This window comes from Taudactylus pleione, unplaced genomic scaffold (genome assembly GCF_031769625.1).
Source record: "Taudactylus pleione unplaced genomic scaffold, aTauple2 ptg000454l, whole genome shotgun sequence".
NCBI lineage: Eukaryota > Metazoa > Chordata > Amphibia > Anura > Myobatrachidae > Taudactylus > Taudactylus pleione.
In genome coordinates, this window is record NW_028284856.1 from 9,175,383 (window position 1) to 9,199,269 (window position 23,887).

General features: G+C 46.8%; 1 protein-coding gene across 4 annotated transcripts in view; it reads right to left on the reverse strand.

The window, feature by feature from the left end:
* The window catches only part of SPPL2B (signal peptide peptidase like 2B), a 51,342-nt gene that overhangs the window by 12,475 nt on the left and 14,980 nt on the right, over positions 1-23,887 (reverse strand). For all 4 annotated transcript variants that reach the window (XM_088448370.1, XM_088448369.1, XM_088448372.1 and 1 more), the window contains exons 5-7: positions 17,667-17,806; positions 15,559-15,704; positions 7,124-7,220 (exon numbers count right to left, since the gene is read on the reverse strand). In XM_088448370.1, coding sequence (XP_088304496.1) covers positions 7,124-7,220; positions 15,559-15,704; positions 17,667-17,806 — 383 coding nt within the window. The remainder of the gene's footprint in view (positions 1-7,123; positions 7,221-15,558; positions 15,705-17,666; positions 17,807-23,887) is intronic.

The window sequence follows — 23,887 nt, forward strand, 5'->3', positions numbered from 1 at the left end:
AAACATAATAAAAATACTTTTATATAAAATACATACTATATATAAAATTTTTATACACAGTGGCTATAAGTAGTCACCGCTATGGCATTTTTCAAATTTCACGTTCTTATGGAACGTTATGGAATCAAAATAGATGTTATTTGGGAATTCTTACCACTGATCAAAACAAAATACTCAATGTAATAGCAAATAATACCACTCAAACTTTGAATGGATATCAAAATAAATACACATGTTTTTGAAAGGTCCAACAGTTGGTTAGTGCATCAAAGAAACTTCAAAATAAATCCAATAATTGGTTTAGAAATCGCACCAATCAGGAAAAAGATATAGACATATTTTAATGGACTTAATATCCCTGGATCATTGCCAGGTCTATCATAAAGAGGAGGAGATAAAATAACAACTGTGAATAGGTCTATAGCAAGCTGGATTCCACAACTGAGCTACCATGGGCACCAACCACCAGTTACCATCTTCTATGGCAGACAAAGGAAAGTTAAATAGATTTACCACATAATACTGCCCCACTAAAAGTAATTTAAGTGAGAAATTTTAACATTGGACTTTAATAGTTTATTAATTGATATTTATTTATGCTGGTAGATATTAATACCCAATGTCCCATATAAGAGGTATAACAAGAGATATGGTAAGAACTTGCCTTTGTTATCTCTGTTTCTACGAAGTCCATAGGGTCCACAGGGTTGACCTTGGGGTATAGGTTGGGAACCAAATCCGGGCACCACGCAGTTAAAGCTTTTAGCTCCCAGGATGCACTTGGGTCCACTCTCCCTATAACCCCACCCCCAAGCCAGAGGCACCACAGTTTGTAAGTAGCCAAAGGCCGCAGGAGGAGAGAAAAAGAGAGAGAAAACCGGAACACTCAATAACCATACTCACAGAAATGGGAGACGGAAAACCGGTGAGCAGCCACACAGCCCATATGAAGCCAGGTGCGTCAGGGCGGGCGCCCTGTGGACCCTATGGACTTCGTAGAAACAGAGATAACAAAGGTAAGTTCTTACCATATCTCTTGTTTTCTACTTCAGGGTCCATAGGGGGTCCACAGGGTTGACCTTGGGGATGTCCCAAAGCAGTTCAACCAAGGGTGGGGACGCTCCTGTGCTGAGAGGAGAATCCGCCGCCAAAAAGGAAGCATCCTGAGAGGCAAAGGAAACCAATGCCTAGAACCTTAAAAAAAGGTGTGGACAGAAGACCACGTGGCCACCTAGTAAGGCAAAACAGCCAAGGCGCCACAGCGAGCCGCCCACGAGGGTTACATGGCCCGAGAAAAAACAAGCCTCATCAACAGAAAGGCCTACCCATGGGTAGGCCCCTGAAGACGACATACGAGGCCCTCCAGCCAACATTTGGCTATAGGCCGGCCATCCTTTCCTGTTAAAACCAGAAATCTCAGACCACCAATAAGGAGTCCGATTTCCGTAAGGAACTTGAACGGATCACATAAATCCACAGAGGCCGGACCACAGTCAATGAGGCCACACCAGCCGAGAGGACTGGGGACTGAATGGCCGTACAATAAGTTCCAGAATAATATGGAACATAAAAAGCACTAAGAAGAAACACAGGGCGAGAGCAACTCACACCCTGACATGATGCCCTCCAGAAGAGGGAGCCACATGAGAACGCTCCCAATTCCGACACTCACCTGGTCGATATAAACACCCTGAGAGAAAGAGAGAGAGCCAAAGCAATAGACCATGTAATGGCTATCACAACCAGCGGTTCCATTGACTGTCCCCGGAGGGAACGAAGAACCACTACTAACTCCCAAGGAGTCCCTAGGGAGGACAAATGGAGGCATAATCCAGAAAACACTCCAAAGGATGAACTGGATACCAGAGCGGAGCAATTCCATATCTTAATCATACTGACAGTGTAGAGATCCGCACTGTCAGGAAGGCCAGGCCGAGGGTGAAACCCAAGCCAGCCGGAAGGAATGCCAGAATATCTGGAAATCCTGGACACCGGAGGATCGTATCAACAGGTATAATACCATAAGAATTATGGCTGCCACAGTTTGTGGTAGGTCCCAGCAAAAGCTGATCCATGTGCTCTAATCATTCAAACGATGACAAAGCCAGGGAAGCCGTAAGACCACTGTAGGGACGCAGTCAAAGACAAACGACCCAGGTCCAAGGTAAACCCCAGGACCCTGAGACAACAGGTCTGGGCAGTGAAGAATCAGGAATGGAGTATCGATGGAGAGACTCCGAAAAACCAAGTACCCCTGACATCTGGGGCAATCAGGAGCCACCAGCAGGAAAGCATCTCCGTCTCGATTGAAACACTTCCCTCGAGAAAGAATAGAGACCGGAGAACACAGGTACGCAAATTGGAAGAACCACTTCACCGACAAAGAGTCACTGAAGGTTGCTTCAGAATCCCCAGAGTTGGACTGTAACACCATAGTGTGATAGAGTCAGAAGGCCATGAGGGTCACCTCAGGAGGGGCCCCCCCTGCTCACCAGGAGATGAAACCTCTCTTGGGGAAGAGACTAGTCCCCGGGATGCACGTCGTGACGGCTGAGGACTCCTGCTTCCCAATGGAGAGCACCTGAAATGAACGCTGTCGACATGGTCGGGAGGAGACCCTCGGACAATGTCCGAATGTATGACATACCTGACATTGCCACCCAACGAACAGTATTGCTAAAAAGGAAGCCACTGTTCTGACCCTGTCGGACTGAATTTTTTCAGGTTCACCGGGAAACAAGAGCTATGCCAGGCCCAAGACAGGCTAAAGTTCCAACAAGTTAATTGACAGGGTGGAATTGACAGACATCCAACTGCACTGAAATGGATGTGAACCAGACACTGTCCTTAGCAAAGAATACCCTGGACGAGATGGCCATAGTCACCCGAAAAGGGACAGACTTGCCTCCGGGGAGAGCATTATCGTTTGAACAGTGATCAGACAGAAAAAACTTGTTCCATCTGGAGATAAGCCAATTATGGAAAGGCCTGGAATGGAACTAAGCCCATTCCACCCTTCCAAAGGCAGACACTGAATAGTGGACCATGCATCCCAGATTGTAAAGACATATGTCGACTGCGCAGACATCCATGTACTCCTAATAGAAGAGTGGAGATGCCGTCTTACGCCAGAAGAATTCTCAGATTCTGAGAATCCAGCAGGGCTCCTAGGTGAAGAATACCCAGAGAGGGATGCAGGGAGGACTTTTTCCCCATTGATTAAACGTCTGCACCCTGAAGAAGCCACAGTCAACCTGACCCGGCTGTAAAGTACCCCGGTGATCCTGCTAAGAGCAGGAGGCCATCCAGGTACAGGAGCATTGGGATATACTGAACAGAAGAACAGTCAGAAAATCCAAAATGCTGGTAAACCCCTGTGGGGCTGAGAACAGTCCCAACAGGCAGAGCCCGAAAAATTGTAAGTGCTGTGATACAGCAAACCTCAGTCCATGCTGAGGCAAGGTCTCTGTAAGTACCTGTAGGCACGCGTCATGTATATCCAGTGATACCATAAAGTCCCCAGGTTCCAAACATAGTATGATGGAGCATAGGGATTGCCTCCTGAGCACAGGTAGCTTTAGGAACTGGTTCAGGGAATTGAGACAGAGAATAGGCCAAAGAGGACCATTAAGCCACCGCACCAGAAAGAAAGCAGACCAGTCCCTCGCTAAGAAAGTGGGGATGGCCCAATTAGCTCCGCTTACTGCAACAACTGTATAGCTTTCTGGATTTTTAAGGCACTGTTCGGGCCCGAATAAGGGCCTGCGTACCATCACATGGAAATAGGCCGCCTGAGCAAAGAGAGGGCGTACCCTCCTACCCACGTAGCCACGGCAACTTGACACTAGTACCGGGCGAACTGAGAAAATCGCCATCTCCCAGTGGTAGGCCTGTCTAGTCAGGCTGAAGATATATCCGTAGGTTCAGAAGCAGGATCGGCTGGCAGTCCAGGCCTGCTCGGTACTGGATATGTCGGCCCTTGTAAAGGCCGACAGTCTATGAAGAAACAGACCTTTAGGCTGACCCAGAGGACAAAAAGACTTAATAGACTTAGTCTGAGGCCCTGTAGTGGGCATAGCTGAAGGCGGTAAATTTGTACTGCCACTGTCAAGGTCAGGACCCAACAAGATCTACCCTATAGATGGTATCTACACCTCTGCATTCCCAGAGCGCAGCCATAGGGTATTACGGAGGATACAGTCGCAGCCGGAACTCTGAAAGTTAGGAGACTGGTATCCAATATAGGCATGTCCACCTATGACAACTGCATATATTACGTGAGCGACCAAATACATTTGAACCCCAGACGTGTTGGAGGGGAAAAAAACATTACAAATGCATCAGCTCAGTATGCACTAGTATTAACCAACCATACTATAGCCATGGTAGGATGGGTAACAACCCCTGAAAGCGAGTATACTGATTTCAGGCAGAGTTACCACCTACGGATCGGAAGAATCCGACCACGCAGGAATGGGATGCGTAGTAACGTCTGTAATCAGACGAGTAACACGCCCATCCACCCCAGGAGGGGCTTGTGATGACCCCCAGGGAATTTGGGACAGGAGGACAAACACTGTTGTAATACCTCGTATCTGGCAACAGCCAGAGTCCCGCCATGCGATCCACCCGCTAGTCAGCAACAGGGAACCAGAAGGCACGTAATACTGAGGGTGTATGATACAGGTGCAGGTCAACATTCACTCTAACCAGAATGGACCTGCTACCAGCCCTAAAGCAGGGATAATAATACCTGAAATAGGCTTCCCCCCGTGTAAGAGGGAAAGAGCCCAAAACAGTATCCAGTTCACGGCAGAGCCAACTGGGAAGTAACCACAGGGCGTCAACCACGCCAATTTGCGTTTCGTAGAAAAACGACATCCACCCAGGGTGGCTGTTGTGATAATCCCTGCAAGGGGAATGACAGACTATTGTGGCACCAGGGAGAATTCATATACTCGAAAAAAAACCTGTAGGGAGCTATAGTCTGTGTCACAGGGGAAGAGTGCAAGAAACTGCAAGATACCCTGAGATGAAAAGGGCAGTATGGTGAAGTAACCCCCAAGTGAGGTACAACAATAGGGCCCGCCCGGCGATCTGCAATTGAGAGGATCCAGAGAAAACAAACCGCCCAAGGGGGCCGGCACCCGATGACGCCACATACAGAACCCTTTAAGAGTTAAATCCTCCGCACTAAAACCTGCAGCACATGGCTTGCAGGATAGTAAAAATGGGTGCAGTATAACGCTCTATCTCCTGGTCAGACATATCTGACCAAGCATTGCGATCAAGCAGCGCTATACTGGTCCTGAGTGATACTAAAAATTAGTTGCAGGGACCCATTTTCAGCGTATGCAACACACAGTTCCATCTAAAATATGGCAACGTGCAGCACGCAACAGTATGTGACAAACCTCACAAATATTAACAAGTATATAAATGTGAGGTCTCAGAACCACCCTAAGTACAGCTGTATTAGGGCAGATAAAGAAAAGGGATAGATATACACTGAGAGGTGAGAGAATAAAGTACAGACAGTCAGCACTAGCATAAGTCACATACAATGCAGATATATACATATATAAACATGTCATATAATATACTGCACTATTACACTGCATGCAACTTACCCAGATTCAGTGTCTGGGAAGGCTACAGCGTTGTGTACACTGACCTGATGGGTGAGGTACGCAGGGGGACAGGACCAACTGCCATCTCCGGAGATTTCTGCTGCACCACAAAGAAATGGCCGCTGGAGACCTCAGAAGAAGCGTGGCCCGCGGAGGAAGCAGCTCAGCGACGCCAGACTATGGATACTGAAAGGCGCGCTGAGCTGAAGGGAGGAGCCGCTGTAACAGGGAAGGCTGCCTCCCCTGGCCGGCTATTAACCCCCGGGACGCCGGCTTCCTGCACCGAACACTAAGTCCCTGGTGGTCTAGTGGACACACGGGGTATGGGGGGGCCCGCTGCCACTGCCGGCGCCTCCGGTCAGTCCCCAGAGACCGGAGGCACAGGACTGCATTTCAAATGCGCGGATCACCGCAAGCGGTGACCCGAGCCTTACCTGCTCCCCGTGGATCCGGCAGCAGTCCTGGGCGCCCGCAGAGTCCGGCTAGTACAGACTCAGGGGTCCCGCTGAGATCCCCAGATCTGTACTGGCGGCTCAGCGCCAGCGGGGTGACGGATCGGCAGCTTAGACGTCCTATGGACAGTCTGACGCTGCCGCTCTGAAGAATCCAAAGTAAAAATAAAAAACTTTGTCCTTTAGAAAAAATAAAGCTTAGGGGCTGCTAATCAGCTCCCCCTGCACTAAACGGTGACCCAACTCCGGCCGGGCACCAACTTAAACTGAGGTGCCTCTGGCTTGAGGGTGGGGTTATAGGGAGAGTGGACCCAAGTGCATCCTGGGAGCTAAAAGCTTTAACTGCGTGGTGCCCGGATTTGGTTCCCAACCTATACCCCAAGGTGAACCCTGTGGACCCCCTATGGACCCTGAAGTAGAAATAAGTGTATTGACTAGTCTGAATTGCCACTTTGTACTTTTTATATGGATGCATACATTTGGTGCCACTTTGATTGTAGTACTGCTGCGGATACTATACTACATAAGAACATTTCCTACTAACAAACAGTACATGTAAATAGTGTAGTAAGATTATTTAGCAGATCAGGCGGCCACTTTATGATCATCCGCACTCCACAAAGCAGTAATGTCCAGCTAAAATCATATGTGGCTGCATCAGTTTCTGAGTTAATAAATTTATACACATATACATTTGTTCTGGATTAAGCACAGTGGGCTTTCACTCTCGAATTTATTCTGTCAGCATCAGATTCTACCCTTTATTTACTATACTGGCAGCATACTACATGGAGCTCCTATTATACATCCTTATGATTCAGCAAGTCCATTATGGTATTCTTATGATCTATTTTTATTGCTTTTTATGTGTTTGTATGATTGTAATTCTTGCAATCGGTATAATCTGTAATAACGTGATTGAAAGTATTTATTATTTATCTAATGCACTCAGGACTTAAATGAAAGAAAAGTGTGTTATTTACCCCAATTCCACACACACACATCTGTAACAATGTAAAAATAGGAATTTTGTGCGCTTACCTGCATTTCCCATATGGAATTGTGCGGACAAATGGAGAAAGGCAGCTGTACAGACCAATGGATGCAGCCAAGCAGAAAATTCCAATGATTATGTAAACTGCATAAAGGAAGACATTTCATTTAATTGTAATTAATACTAATATTTTTTGCATTTGTGGCAATTAGCATGATTGCTTGAAAGAACAGACATAACGATTTAAAATGCTGCTCAAGAATTATGAAAATAATTTCTCATTTTAAATTGTGATTTTTAAAACACCCTTCCACCCACCACTAGTACTAATTTGGTCCTAGATTCTTATAGCAGTAGTCTGGCAGTATCTGGAAATGACTAAAAAATAAGATTTAGACGTGTCTTCGTTAATTTTAAGTACCAGGAGCCTTGCGAATTGGGCAAACAATGGAAATATCACAGGAGGGATCTTTACAAAATTACAGTATGAACTGGGGAAAATGTCTAACTTCAATTCATTTAAGGTGGAAAACCTTTAAGCTGTCAATCTATCCTCATGAGCTACTGCATATTGGTTATCTATGACATAGTATAAAAATAGTATGGAATTAGTAACAGCCTGCGAGATGCATGCAACGGCGAGTCTGAACCTATGTTTTAAAGGGGTAATCATTTAAGATACAAAACTCGATTGGTTTTGCCTTTTAAATGATTGCCCCTTTAAAACTTTGGGCAGACTCGCCGATGCCTACATCTCTTAGGGTATTACATTTACCCTTAGAACTCTAAGATTGTAATTTAAGCATTAATGCTGTATATGCATAATCTTATTTGTACTAGATGAAAACAAATGCATCTAAAATTGTGAGCCATTATTGTGACATCTAAACCTAGTCATTCAACAGATTATATACAAATTGCACTAAAGAACAGGAACAAATTGCCACTATAAGGAAAGAGAAACAAAATCTCTGCTGTTTTCTAATAAATGTACGTATAGTGGCTGGTCAGATAATATTCTTAGATTGATATGTAATTCTGTTGAAGGCTCTGTATTTCAAAGAATCAGATACAGACTTAATCAGGGGCAGATTTAGGGTTCAAGCTGCCGGTGGGGGATGTAGTCTTTGTTCTGTGTAAAACAGCCTAAGCTGAGTTGGGGCACTGAAAAGCTCTGATGCAGGGGGGACTACTGTGCTGCCACTGGCCAGTGATGCCCCTAGCCATGTGCCTAGTGAGAAGTCCAGCACTGGATCTAATAACAACTATGTTTCATCAGGACTGTAAACATTCTTGGGCCAATGCAGAGTTGCACTCAGTTCCTTTCTAAGGAGGAATCTTGCAACTTTTAGCACTCTCCATATTCGAGTAAATGCATCAACAGATGATTTAGAAATCAACTACAACTCTGTTGCATCTACAATTGAAGCTGAAGGGGAGTAACAGGAGGTCAACGGGGCAATTGCTCATAGGATAAGTTAGTTAAGCCATGCAAACTAAACACCAGTCTATACAGATTGGTGCTTATAAAGAAATCAGTCTATTTTCAGATTGATCTCTTGCATCAAGGGATGGTGTAAGTGTGCACTGATAATGATGATGGCTATGGAACCAAGCATACGGGTAGAGACGATGCAAGGTTGGTGCAACTGCACCAGACATTCGTGCAACTCTGTGCTGACTTAATATCCATATATTTAGCCAAGCAGTGGGCGTTCAACTAGTACCAAATGATCTGTATTGATAAAACTTTTAAATACACCTAATTCTACATGAGTACCGTATCTTTACGAGGAGGTTAATTAAAGAACTTCTTTGTGTCGCAATCAATGTTTTTTTGTTTTATTTTGTGAGCATGGTTTAAGCAAGGCAGATGAATAAAAGCTTTCATCAGGGGCAGAATTCCTGCAGCTGCAACAATAGACACCAAAATGTGAACTGTACTTTGAGGGGGCGTGCTGAGGAGGTGCGGTTCCCATCACATTAGTTATTGTGCCCTTGGGAAAGGAAAGATCAAAAAACTCCCTCACCAGAAGACTGAGCTTATATTAGTCTGTGGTATTATTTCATGTCCTTCACTGAACTCTGGCATCCATATGGTGTTCAACACAAGACCGTAAACTCTGTCCCCCAATGCTGCTGGCTGATGAAATAGTGGTTTCTGGCAAAAGTGATTGTTAGCAGTGAGGACTTAGGGCTCAACTTTACCCACTAGCTACTTTATCTATTAAACTGCATTCAACATTGCCCATTAACAACCAGACTGGGTTCAGCTGTGCCCGCTAGCCAGGTGTTCTACAAAAGTTACCATAAACCGTTCACCTTTCTAGCTTGCAAAAAGAGGACAGTAAATCACAATGCGAGATCTAGTGAAGTAATGCATAACTGAACTAAAGTCAGATTACATATTTGATTTGTGTGAAGAGATTGAGACAGTGGGAATAATTTACAGTAAAGAGCTAATCCAGATAAAGAGTACAAATTTGCACCAGTACAAACTATGCTGGAATCCAAGAAGCTGAAAAGAACCGGTTAAAGAATACAGGGAAAACACGGTATGCTTTTGCATGTAGCACATACATACTGGACTGCTTTTCCTTTAAAATTTTAAACACAGCTTTAGAGATAAGCTAGGATGCGCCCCCTCCAAACTCTAAATCGCTCTGTGTATTTCAAATTTGCACCCCTGCAGCGCAACATAATTTTGCACAGGTGCAAAACTGCCCCTTTTTGCAGGACTTATTCCAAACACTCAATGAGGCCCTAAATGTGCCACTATGGCAGCTTTGTGGATACATATAGAATTGAAATAGAGGAGTGGATTTTAAGCACAAAGCAAAACTGCAAAAACAAATTCTAAATTTCAGATCTCAATATTTCCATGAGGAAAAAGGGACTGTGCTAGAAAACTTATAAATGTTCCCTTCTGTTCATAGTGATGACTTTTCTCAACAACAAAGAAAATACATTTTCACACCTGGTCAAAGGTGACTTGTGTATTCAATGAGAAGATGCGTAGGTGTGTAAAGAAAGCTCTTGCCATGCATTTTTGTGCAAGAGAAAGCTATTAAAAATGTTTAATTGACAAAAAAAAAAAAGAGAGATATGGTAAGAACTTACCCATGTTATCTCTTTCTTCGAAGTCCATAGGGTCCACAGGGTTGACCTTGGGGTATAGGTTGGGAACCAAAATCCGGGCACCACGCAGTTAAAGCTTTTAGCTCCCAGGTTGCACTGGGTCTACTCTACCTATAACCCCGCCAGAGGCACCTTAGTTTTAAGTTGGTGCCTGGCCGGAGTCGGGTCACCGTTATTGCAGGGGGGCTGATTAGCAACCCCTAAGCTTTATTTTATGAGTTAAAGGTTTTTTATTTATTTACTTTTGGACTCTTCAGAGCGGCAGCATTGGACTGTCCATAGGACATCCAAGCTGCCGCTCCGTCACCCTGCCGGCGTTGAGACGCCATTACAGATCTGGGGATCTCAGCGGGACCCCAGAGTCTGTACTAGCCGGACTCTGCGGGCGCCCAGGACTGCTGCCGGATCGACGGGGAGCTGGTAAGGTCGCGGGTCACCGCTTGCGGTGATCCGCGCATTTCAAACGCAGTCCTATGCCTTCGTTTGTAAGTAGCCAAAGGAGGAAAAAAAGAGAGAGAGAAGACTGGAACACTCAAAAACCATACTCACAGAGAAGGAGACGGGAAACCGGTGACCAGTAACACAGCCCATATGAAGCCAGGTGAGTCAGGGCGGGTGCCCTGTGGACTTCGAAGAAAGAGATAACAAGGGTAAGTTCTTATCATATCTCTCATTTTCTTCTTCCGATCCATAAGGGGTCCACAGGGTTGACCTTGGGGATGTCCCAAAGCAGTCCTTATAAGGGGACGCTCCTGTGATGAGAGGAGAATCCGCTGCCCAAAGGAAGCATCCTGAGAGGCAAAGGAATTCAATGCATAGAAAGGTGTGGACAGAAGACCACGTGGCCACCTTGCAAGGCAGAACAGCAGAGGCGCCACAGCGAGCTGCCCACAGCCAGAGTAGAAGAAGCATCAACAGAAACCGAAAGGCCTTCCTATGTGTAGGCCCCTGAGATAGACATATGAAGCCATCTAGCTTATGTTTGTGAGACTACAAAGAAGGAGTCTGATTTCCTGAAGAAACTCGAACAGACTACGAAAATCCGTAGAGGCCGGACCACAGTCAATGAGGCACCCTAACCGAGTGGACTGGAGACTGAAATGTAGGTACAATAAGTTCCTGACTAATATAGAACTTAAAAAACACTGTAGGAAGAAACACAGGCAAGTGCGACCCACAACCCTGTCCTGGATATTTCAACAAAAGAGGGAGCCACATGAGAAAACTCCCAATTCCGCCACTCTCTTGGCAGATGTAAACACCATAAGAAAGAGAAAGTCTACACTATAAACCACGTAGAGGTTATCAAAACTAGCGGTTCAAATGGAAGCCACAGGACGACACGAAGAACCACAGCCTAATCCCAAGGAGGCCCCAGGGGGGATAAAGAGAGGTATAATTCGGAAAACACCTTGAAGGAGGATATGTATACCCGAAAGTGGAGCAATTCCACATCCGAACCATACTGACAGTGCAGAGACCTGCACTTTCAGGAAGGCCAGGCGGAGGGCGAGACCCAAGCCAGCTGGAAGGAATGCCAGAACTTCTGGAAATTCGAAGCACCTGGAGGATCAAAACTACAGGTACGATACCATATGAATTATGTACGCCACATTCCGTGGTAGAGCCCAGCAAAAGCTGGCCTACATGCTGTAAACATCCCAATGAAGACAGAGCCAGAGAAGCCTTAGGCCCACAGTAGGGACGCAGTCAAAGACAAACGATCCAGGTCCAAGGAAAGGCAAGGACCCGTAGACAACAGGTCCGGACATTGAAGCAGCAGGAACGTAGTGTCGATGGGGAGACTCTGAAAATCCAAGTACCAGTGACATCTGGGGCAATCTGCAGCCACCAGCAGGAAGTACCTCCGTCTCGCTTGAAAAACTTCCGAGAAAGAAGGGAGACCGGAGGAAACCGGTACACAAAGTGGAAGGTCCACTTTACTGACAACTCGTCACCGAAGGTAGCATCAGTACCTCTAGTTCTAGATCCTAACACCGGCAGTGTTGACAGAGTCAGGAGGCCATGAGGACCACCTCTGGGAGGGCCCCTCTGGTCACTAGGAGGTGAAACCTCTCTTGGAGAAGAGACCAGTCCCCATGATGCACGTTGTGACGGCTGAGGAAGTCCACTTCCTAATGGAGAACCCCTGGAATGAACACTGCAGAGGCGGCCGGGAGGAGACCCTTGGACTTTATCAGAATGTGTGACATTCTCGTCATCGCTGCCATTATCGGACGTAACCTTTACAGGTGTACCGTGCAGAATGTGTTAGGCTAGACCAAGGGCCTAAGACAGCTTAACGTTCTAATAAATTCATTGGCAGGGCATAATCGACAGACGTCCAAATGCCCCGAAGGACTGCGGACCGGTCACTGCGCCCTAGAGACTAGCATCCGTTGTAAGGGTTACCCTAGATGAGATGGCCATAGCCACCAAGGTAGAAACAGACACCTCCAGAGAGAGCATTATCGGCTGAACCGTGATCCGATGGAGAAACCCGTTCCAACTGGAGAGGATTAGATTGTGCAAAGGCCTGGAATGGAATCAAGCATATTCCACCCTTCCGAAGGTAGACACCCTGGATTCTAGAACCCGCATTACAGAGTGTAATGATACTTGCCGATTGTGGAGACCTCTGCGCACTCTTAGATGAAGAGTGGAGATCTCGTCTGACGTCAGAAGGATTCTCCAGTCAGAAGGATTCTCCGATTTTGAGAATCCAGCAGGGCTTCCAGATTAATCATACCCTGTGAGGGCTTGTGAAGAAAAGCAATGGTTAACTTTGAAAACGGCTTCAAAGTACATTGGTGATTCTGCTAAGAGCAGGAGGCCGTCCAGATACTGGAGCAGTCGGATACACTGAACAGGTGGGCTGTCATAAAATCCATAAACCTGGTAAACCCCTTGGGGCTGTGGACAATCTAAAGGGCAGAGTCCGAAAATTGTAAGTGTTGCTGTGGCATAGCAAACCTGAGCGAACGCTGATGAGAGGGCTCTATTAGGTACCCGTAGGTACGAGTCCTAAATATTCAGCAATACTATAAAGTCCCCAGGTTCCAAATCTTGAATGATGGAGCGTAGGGGTTTCCTCCTGAGCCCAGGCACCTTTAGAAACTGGTTCAGGGAATTGAGACAGAGAATAGGCCAAAGAGGACCATTAAGCCACCGCACCAGAAAGAAAGCAGACCAGTCCCTCGCTAAGAAAGTGGGGATGGCATAAATAGCTCTGCTTACCGCAAGGCCTGTATAGCTTTCTGGATTTGAAGGCCCTGTTCAGGTCTGAAGAAGGCCCTGTGTAACAAAATAGGTGAGGAGGCCGTCAGAGCTATGAGAGGACGTACCTGTGAGAGACTACAACTCCTACCCAAGCATCCGTGGTGACTTGACACCGGCACTGGGTGAACTAACAAAGCCGGTATCTCACTTTGGAATCCCTCAGATGAAGACTTGTCCCATCAGGCTGAAAGTTTACCCTTAGGTTTAGAAGCAGGGCGTCTGGATGCAGAGGTCTGCTCGGTACCGGGTACAGTGGCCCCTGTGGAGGCAGACAGCCGAGGGAAAAAAACAGGCCTTTAGGCTGACCCGGAGGACAAAAAGACTTTACAGATTTAGTCCGAGGCCTTGTATACCTAAAGGCAGAAATCTTGCCGTTAGTTATACTGCCAATGTTGCTATGATCTTGTAAAGGTTAGGACCAAACAAGATCTTCCCAATATATGGTATCTGCACCTCTGCTTTCCAAGAGCGCAGCCATAGGGTATGGCGGCGGATACAGTCGCAGCTGAAACCAGGAGAGTCAGGAGACTGGTATCCCAAGTAGTTACTCTCACATATGAAAACTGCATATTTTATGTGAGTGACAAAAGACATTTGATCCCAAGAAGTGTTGGAGAGAAAAGCATTAGAAATGCATCAGCCCAGTACGCAATAGCATTAGTCAACCATGCGAGAGCCATGGTAGGACGGGCAATAGCCCCTAAAAACGAGTATATTGATTTCAGGGAAAGTTATCACCTACGGATCCGTAGAATCCGTCTGGGCAGGAATGGGAAGCGTAGAACGTTCGTAATCAGACGAGTAACATGAAAATCCACTCCAGGAGGTGATTTCCATTACTTGTGTCATGACCCTCAGGGAATGAGAAACATAAGGCCAAACGCTGTTGTAATACCTCTTATCTGGCGATAGCCAGACTCCTGCCACGAGATCCACCCGTTGGTCAGAGACGGGGAACACAGCCGACGACACGTCAATGCGTAAACTGAGGGTGTTTGATTTAGGTGCAGGTTCGACATTCTCTACAACTAGAATGGACCTGACTGGCAGCACCAAAACAGGGATAATAATACATGATGTAAGCTGCCTTTCGAGTGAGAGGGAAGGAGCCAGATACATCATCCAGGTTACCCTATGTTATGACGACAGAGGAAACTGGGAAGTAACCACAGGGCGTTTTTTTAGAAACGACATCCACCCAGAGCAGTAATCCCTGCAAGGGGAATGACAGAATGTTGTGGTACCAGAGGGAATTTCATATACTGCAAACCGTAATAAACTGCGAGATACCATGAGACGAAAAGGCAGTACGTTGAAGTAACCCCAAGGGAGTTACAACAATGGGGGGGCCGCCTGGCAATCCACAATGGAGGCCAGGATCCCGAGAAACAAACCGCCGAAGGGGGTCGTGTAAGGGGCCCGGCACCAGTTGGCGCCGCATACAAAACCCTTTCTGAGTCAAATCCTCCGCACTAATACCTGCAGTCCATGACATGCAGGATAGCATAAATGGGTGCAGTATCGTGCTCTCTTTCCTGGTTAGACCTTACAAACCATCTTCACGGAAATATTAAGGAGCGCTATACTGGTCCTCACCGACGCTAAGTTTAGCTGCAGGGACCCATTGTCAGCATATGCAACACACGGATCCACCTAAAATAGGGCAAAGTGCAGCAACAGTATGTGACAAACCTCACATATATTGACCAGCATATATATGTGAGGGCTCAGAACCACCCTAAGTACACCAGTATCAGGGCAGATGGGAAAGAAAAGGGATCGATATATACTGACAGGTGAGAGAAAGAGCAGACAGTCAGCACTAGCATAAGTCACATACAATGCAGAAATATATATACATAAACATTACATATAATATACTGCAAATGAGACTACATTTAACTGCCCAGATTCAGTGTCTGGGAAGGCTATAGCGCTGTGTACACTTACCCAAATGGTGAGGTACGCAGGGGGACTGGACCAACTGCTGTCCTTGTATGTATGTATGTATGTATGTATGTATGTATGTATGTAGCATGCAGGTGAATTGACTACTGTTTATTACCTAAATGATCATAAAAGTTGAAGAGAAGAACCAACATAGAGCAGCACATAACCACAAACACGCAGATCATGATAGGAGTGACATCCACAATTTCATTGTCTTGTGTCTTATCTGCTCCATCATCCCGCTTGTGTTTCATGTATGTCCTGAAAGAAGGAAAAAAAAAAAAAAAAAAAAAACAACAGTGAAATTCTGGTTATGCTGAACAAGGTAACATGTTAACAATGCTCACCAAAAACAAAAAACAAAACACAGATTATGACAAGTGCAGACTGTACTATATCTATCTAATGTACTATATATATCTAAATGATCTATGATGTGTTCAGGATTTTCAAGGTTAGAGGGGACAATAACCATGGCACGTATCTCTTTGTCTTTTAATGGTGTACATGGCCTTGACCAAGTAGTAGAATTATCAGTAGCCATCTTGCCCTTGCGGAAGGTCTGACCTGCTGCAGCCTCGGGAGCTCTTCTGACACAAAGAGCTGTGTATGCAATCGCAGTGGCCAATATATGCATGCACATGAAAAGGTATTCAAATAGACAGACATGCCTGCGTCTTTCAGACCACACCCCGTCACCACCCCCAAAAGCTGACAGCCTGTCACTCACTCTGCGATAGATTCCTCATTGCGTCCGTAGTACGACTTATATGTATGCACGATGGCAATTACTCGATCTGCGTGAGTAATCGCCTGTGTGTCCAGCTCTGAACCAGGCCCATTGATGGGAAACAAAAGTGACACAATGCAAAGTGTTCCTAAAAGCAGCAGCATGCAGATTAATGAACCACTGCATTTGCGTGATTCAGAGCTGTACACCATTTCCACAGCAGCTGAGCTCCGCAAGCAGCTTCTGTACGAAAATACGCAAATGACACAGTCGCTGGGATATGTATTGAGACATCTTTGCAATTCCAAGCATCTGCGCACAAAGACGCAGCATTAATCGCAGATCATTCCATGTTAGCAGTCCTGAGTGACTCTATGGTCACGCAGAATGTATGCGGGAACCGAGACGCTGGAACCATATTTCTTGCGTACAGGATGGCACATGCAGGATGTGACTCCTGGGTTTTTATCCCACACTCCCCGTTACCACCCCTAAACGCTCCCTGACTGTCAATCAGACTGCAAACAAATACTCGCCTCGAGCAACTATGGGAATGTACCTTGACTCAGGCGCTGTACAACTAGGAAACACGTCTTTTTAATCATACTTCAATTTAAGGTCAAGAAAAACGAATGACAAGAAAATGTTTTTATTAGCTCTAGTCTAGTCCGGAGCCGGCAGCTGTGTGTTTGTTGTAATCAGCAGCCGCTGAAAGTCTGTCAGACTCTCAGCGGCTGCTGCTGCTGCTCCCACTGCGGGAGCCATCCTCCGGCTCCCGCAGTGGGTAATGGAAGAGACGTCATGAGTAATGACATCTCTCCCATGCAAAGCGGCCGGAGGAGCTGTTAGCGGCGGGACCAGGAGCGGGGGTTTCAGGTGTTTATTTTTATTACGTCTCTCTATTGGGGGGGGACGGGACTACTGGGGGCACTACCAGGGGGCAATTACTACAGGGGGCACTACCAGGGGGGGATTACTACTGGGGGCACTAAAAGGGGGGGGGGGGATTACCACTGGGGGCACTACCAGGGGGGGGGGGGATACTACTGGGGGCACTGAAAGTGGGGATTACCACTGGGGGCACTACCAGGGGGGATTACTACTGGGGGAATTACTACTGGGGGCACTACCAGCTGCTGCATTTCCCACCCTAGGCTTATACTCGAGTCAATAAGTTTTCCCAGTTTTTTGTGGTAAAAGTAGGTACCTCGGCTTATATTCAGGTTGACTTATACTCGAGTATATACGGTAATTTAAAATATTCCTGCTCTAGTGACATAAAAGTGGCTTGGAGAGAGTAGAGAAAGCAGCCTATTCATTCATTAACAGTGATAGGGATTTAAAACTGTACTGAAATGACATGCATATGTAAGTAAAAATGATTTGTATTTGCAAATAGAGTATTTCTTCCTATAGGGGTAATCAATTAGATTTCTTTGCTTATATATCTCAAACAGAATTTAGAATAATTACACAAGTTAAACTCTACTTACTTTTTGACATCTCTGCTTCCAGCCCAGTAGCCACCAATAGCCACAGTTCCAACCGCCATCACAAAAATGATGACCATATTATAGTCCACAACAGGCTCATTTGGTGCATACATAGCCACTTTCACCGACTGGCCAAAAGTCTAAAGCAGAAGAGAATAATGATTAGTAAGCACAGTTAGCTATGACAGAGAGTTCTTTTATTTTATTATAACTTTGCAAGCACTACCAAAACAAATAGGAAAGGGTCATGTCAAGTCATTTTCAAGATATTTAGCAGTGAAAATCCTAATTGCACATACATTAAAATGTCACATAAAGTTAACATTTCCAGTAGGTCATGGGCATACTATATAGTTCAATGGAATGTGGGCTATTTAACGGATAAAGCATATTCATGAAAGCTATACATTCAATATCCCAACAGCAGGGATTCCAGCGGTCAGAATGCAGATGCTGGCATCCCGACCACCAGAATCCCGAAAGTAAGTAGCGGTGTTGGGGGGGATTGTTAGGGTTAGGAACTAGGGGGAGGGATAGGGTTAGGTACCGGGAAGGGAGGGTTAGGTATACTTACCTCGAGCTGTTGGGATAGTAACCTAGTCGGAATGCCGCGTTGGGATTCTGACCGCCGGCATCCCATACCCAACCCTTCATAAAACTATACTGCCACTAAAGTTGTCTCCTACTTTAACTTTATAAATATGGGTTAAGGATTTCCACAGGAATAACCATGGGGTGCAGGTGGTTGGAGCTAACCGGACACCAAACAGTCAAAAGCTTTAGATCCCAGGATGACCCGGTCCTCCTCCACATATACCCCGCCCCAAGTCAAAGGCAGACAGTTTTGTGAACAAGCCCAAAGCAGGAGCATGAAAGAGGAGAAGGAAGAACAGTACACACGAGAAACACTCACAGAAGATGAGGGACTCAGTGAGGAAAATACACAATAAAGCCAGGTACGTCAGGGTGGGCGCCCTGTGGATCCTATGGACCTCAAAGAAAAAAAAAAAAAAAAGAGTTAACAAAATGTAAGTCTTCCATAACTCTTATTTTCTTCTTCAGGGTCCATAGGGATCCACAGGGATAACCATGGGGAAGTCCTAAAGCAGTTTCCCCTAAGGGTGGGTATGCTCCTGAGCAGAAAGGAGAATCCGTCGCCCAAAGGAAGCATTCTGAGAGGCAAAGGTGTTAAAAGCCATAGAACCTGAGGAAGGGGAGGACAGAAGACCACGTGGCTGCCCTGCACAATTGTTCAGCAGAAGCTCTTCGGCAAACCGCCCACAAAAGGTCCCACATACAGAGTAGAATGTGCTGTAACTGTTTGGAACAGTAAGACCAGCTTGCGTGTAAGCCTGAGAGATTGTCATGCGAAGCCATCAGGCCAGAGTCTGTTTATTAGCAGGCCAGCCCCATTTGTGAAAGCCGTACAACACAAAGAGAATCCGATCCACGTAGATCAGAAGAGTACGAACCACATCCAGGGAGGCTTCACCTGTAGAGAGGTCCAAGGAATGGAACGTGGAACCACAATTTCTTCATTTAAATGGAATCGGGATACCACTTTAGGAAGGTAACCAGCCCCGGTTCGGAGGACAGCTCTGTCCGGATGAAAAATCAAAAAGGGGAGCGACAGGAGAGCGTTGCTAAGTCAGAAACCCTGCGAGCAGAGGAGATAGCGAGGAGGAAGAGCGTCTTCGCCGTCAGCCACTTGAGGTCTACTGAGTGAAGAGGTGCAAACGAAGGAGCCTGTAAAGCCCGGAGAACCAAGGACAAAATCCGACGGGGCCACCGAAGGGACAAAAAGGAGGTTGAAGGTGGATAACACCCTGAAGGAACTTTCTAACATCAGGTAGGAGAGCGATCCTTTGCTGGTACCAGACTGACAGTGCAGAAACCTGAACTCTAAGGGAGGCCAGGAGGAGGCCAAGTTCTAACCCAGTTTGGAGAAAGGCAAGCACCCAGGAAACCCTAAAAACCGTAGGGTCATAATTTCTGGCGGAGCACCATTGAAAGTAAGAGTGCCAAACTCTGTAATAGATGCGGGCTGAGGAAGGCTTACGTGCCCGGAGCATCGTCTGGACCATAGAGCGAGAGAAACCTTTGGCTTTAAAGAGGGGTCTCTGCTCCTGGACCCGTACCTGGAGAACTTGTGGTTGTGACGTGAGGCCATGAGGTCTACGTCTGGTAGGCCCCATTTGTTCACCAGGAGTTGAAAGACAACAAGACAACTGGGTGGAGTGCCCATTCTCCAGCATGTACATCTCTTTTTTTTTTTTTAGAACGGCCTCCTGGCCGCTCGCATAGCTGTGGGTGACCACCCACAGCTATAGCGAGCGGCCAGAAAGATGGTCGCGATGGTCAGGGTGGTAGGGTCTCGTTTCCGCAAGCCCCAGAGAGATTTCAGTTCTAACAGAGCCGAAATCTCTCCCACTGACATCACTCGTGATGTCAGTGGGGCCACCCCCAAATGGAGGTGTTCACATGGGAGTGCCGAAATTTTGTCCACTGGAAGAAAGATCCTTTGTATTCGGGAATCCAGGAGTGCACCCAGGTGTACCATCCACTGTATGGGAGAGAGGGAGGACTTTCTACAATTGATGAGCCAGCCGTGTGCTTGCAGGAGGCAATAGCTGGAGATGTTGTAAAACAGCCAGTGAATGTGCCAAAATGAAGCGGTCGTCTAGGTATGGCAGGATTCTGACTGACGCCTGAGGTGGGCCGCCATGACTGCCATTATTTTGGTAAAGACCCGAGGGGCTGTTGACCGACCAAAGGGCAGCACTTGAAACTGGTAATGTTGCTGCTTGACAGCAAACCATAGGAACCGTGGTGGGTTGGAGTAATAGGCACATGCAGGTATGCATCCTTAAAGAAGCCATAAAGTCCCCCGGCTTCAATGCCAGGACAATTGATCATAGTGTTTCCATGTGGAACTTGGACACACGGATAAATTTGTAGAGCGATTTGAGATCAGAATAGGCTGATTAGACCAGTTGGGCTTCTGAACCAAAATAACAGTGGAATAAAAACCAGTTCCTCGCTGAGCCGAAGGAACCGGTATTATCACACCTGAACGCAGCAGGTAGTGAATGGCATCCTGGAGGGCCAGGGCCTTGATGGGGGACCTGTACAAAATTTGCTGGGGAGGACGCCTCAGGAAGATGACGGCGTACCCCTGAGAGACCAGTTCTCGGACCCAGGCATCCGTTGTTTGACACCAGGAGTCGGCAAATTGAAGAAGTCGACCTCCCACCCTGGGATCCCCCTGGGAGGAGACCCGCCCCATCATGGGCTTGGAAACTGTACATCTGGCTGACTAAGGCTGCTTGGATCGCGGCTTGGCGGTCTTGTGAGAACTAGGCTGCCTGGGATAGGACTGACCTTTTGCCTCACCCGGGGGTGAAAGGACAGAAAGGAGGAAGGCCTAGGGGCAGCTGCTGATGGCAGAAAGGCAGATTTTCAGGCTGCCATGATAGCCACGATTTTGTCAAACTCTGTGCCGAACAGTATGTTTCTAGAGAAAGGTAAGAATTCGAGGGCCTTCTTGGATTCCGTGTCAGCTTTCCAGGATCGTAGCCAAAGTACCCAGCAAGCAACTACTGAGGTTACAGATGCCTTGGAAGCAAGGAGTCAAGTATCCAACACAGCTTCTCCCAAATAAGAGACCGCTTCCTGGATGTGCGAGTTGTAGGCCAGTTGCTCCCTGGCAGCGTCTGATGGCAGGCTGTCTTCAAGCGCATCCGTCCATACTTCGATAGCCTTAGCTACCCAGGTCGCAAGTAATAGCGCCAAAAAGCGAGAAAACGCACTTGAGACAAGTTTCCAGTTTTCTATCCATGGCGTCTTTAAGGGAGGAAGTGGACGTTATAGGCAGGGTAGAGCTTCTGACTAAGGGTGCCACGTGTGAATCAACAGTAGGGGGGCCTTCCCACTTCGTAAACTCGCCAGGTGGGAGAGGGTAAAGAGACGAGTTTTTTTTTCAATCTGGAACAGTTTCCCAGGAGTACTCCATGCCTCCCTCATGAGCTCAGTGAGCTGGTCCGATTGAGAGAATTCAGCCTTAACCACCTTTTGGTGTTTAAACACCGGGTTTTAGGCTTAGGGGCCAGTAACTCATCCTCTATGTTCAGGATCAATTTAACCACCCTCATTACAGAAGGGATATCCACTGTCGAATGAAGGTCCTCCTCACCCGAGGGAGAGAAACGTTGCATCATCTGCCTCCTCAGATGATGCATCAGAACCCGAAAGCTGGGTGGACTGAGAGGATGATACAGTCCGCCTATGTGCTTTGGCGGCTAACTGTGTGTGCGTCTGTATCATTTGCTGATAGGCGGCAGACGTTTCAGCCATATTCTGAACTGAGTGGGCAAAAACATCCATCTAAGGAGGATAGATAGGGGGTACAAACATAGCAGGATGTAACAGCTGTGGGTACCCTATGGTGGGAGGCAGCGTGGGGGCTAACTGCCTCCAACTGCGTCATAACCTGGGATAAAAAGGACACCCAAGGTGGCTCCTGGACAGGAGCTGGCGAGGTGGACTGGTGAGGTGGTACATAATTAGCACACAGACCATCCCTGCACAGAATCCTGAGTGACAAGCCCGCTTAACAGGATCTGCATGTAACCAGCACAGGGGCCACAGCCTCCTTATTACCCTTGCCTTTAGAGGACATAGTAATAGCCAGCAAGTAGTACAGAAAAAATGTATAGCAAGTAATGCAATGTGACCCCCTTCACTAATAAAAGTGTGAAGCAATAATAGCCCCTAAACACCTGGTAGTTGTCACATACGGTGCATATTTACAACGGGCACTAAATCAACTACTCAAGCCTTAATAGGCTGGTAGGATTGAGCGCTGTATAACCTGGCTCTGAGGAGAGAGATACAGGAAGACTGAACCCGATTCTCCTGAGACCTGTAGCTTCAGTAATGCCCTGAGAAATGGCTGCTGAGCGTCTCACAGTGGGAGGAGGGTGAGGGATCGCGTTCTGAGCTGACAAGGGGCTACCGGGGAAGAACTTACCTCCCAATGCTGTATATGGGAAAGATTTCTGGACTGCACACCCTGAATATATATATATATATAATACTATTTTATATACTGTAGTGCAACTTTGGTTCATTTTTGGGGCGTGGGTCCCCCTGTATTGCCTTGTTGATCTGTTTCAGGGCACCGCATTATAACACATTTTTCTTTTATAACACATTTTAACCCTTCACTGTTTATTATATATGTACCTCACTTTTTATTTTCATTCTTTATATGCAGCAGTAGCTGCTCCTAACTATCTCTTTCACACTGCACTTTTCTTACTAAGGCGGTGCCCTGGGGCAGCTTAGCTGGGCTAGTTTGGGGGCGTCCTGCGTTCTGGATTTGAATCGTAGTATGTTAGGGACCTACCCTACAGAGGTTACCTTGGCCAAGATTATGCTAAAAACCTCTATCGATTGCAAAATTTTATTGCATTTATATATTATTAATAATTTGGAGTTGTGCACCTGAGATTTGTCTGTTTTTGTGCTCCCAATGCTGTATCAAGCGCCGGGGCCGAAGGCCTCTGCAAAAGGTCCCCAATGCCGGACTAAAGTGCCGCAGAGGTCTAGTGGGGGTGCGGACGAACCGGACGCCCCATCTCAGCGTCTTTCGGCTGATCTCCACAACCGGAGGTAAGGACTGCAACATACATGATTCCCCGCAAGTAGGGAATCGCCTTACCTGCCTCCCCGTTTGTCTGGCTGCAGCCCTGGGTTTCCAGTAGAGCAGCTAGCTGAGCCCCGCTGTCACCCGCCGTAATCACCAGATCACTCTCCAGAGTTGCGGTACTGGCGGGGGTAGATGGAGCAGTAGCGCAAACACCCACTAGGACGCTCAGCGCTGCTTGCTCTAAAAACAAAAACAAAACTAAGATATAATAAAAATAAAACTTGGGCTGCCTAATGCAGTCCCCTTGTCTAAAGGTGCAACCAGCTCCTGCAGGCACCAAACTGCCTTTGGCTGGAGTCGGGGTATATGTGGAGGAGCCCTAAAGCTTTTGACTGTTTGGTGCCCGGTTAGCTCCAGCCACCTACACCCCATGGCGATCCCTATGGATCCTGAAGAAATAATGACGTTGAGGCTTTAATTATTAATGCCCCATAATTTACATCTAACCACATTACTATTACGGATCTCAATCTGCAGCACAAATAATTTACCCTTTTGATACAATATTATA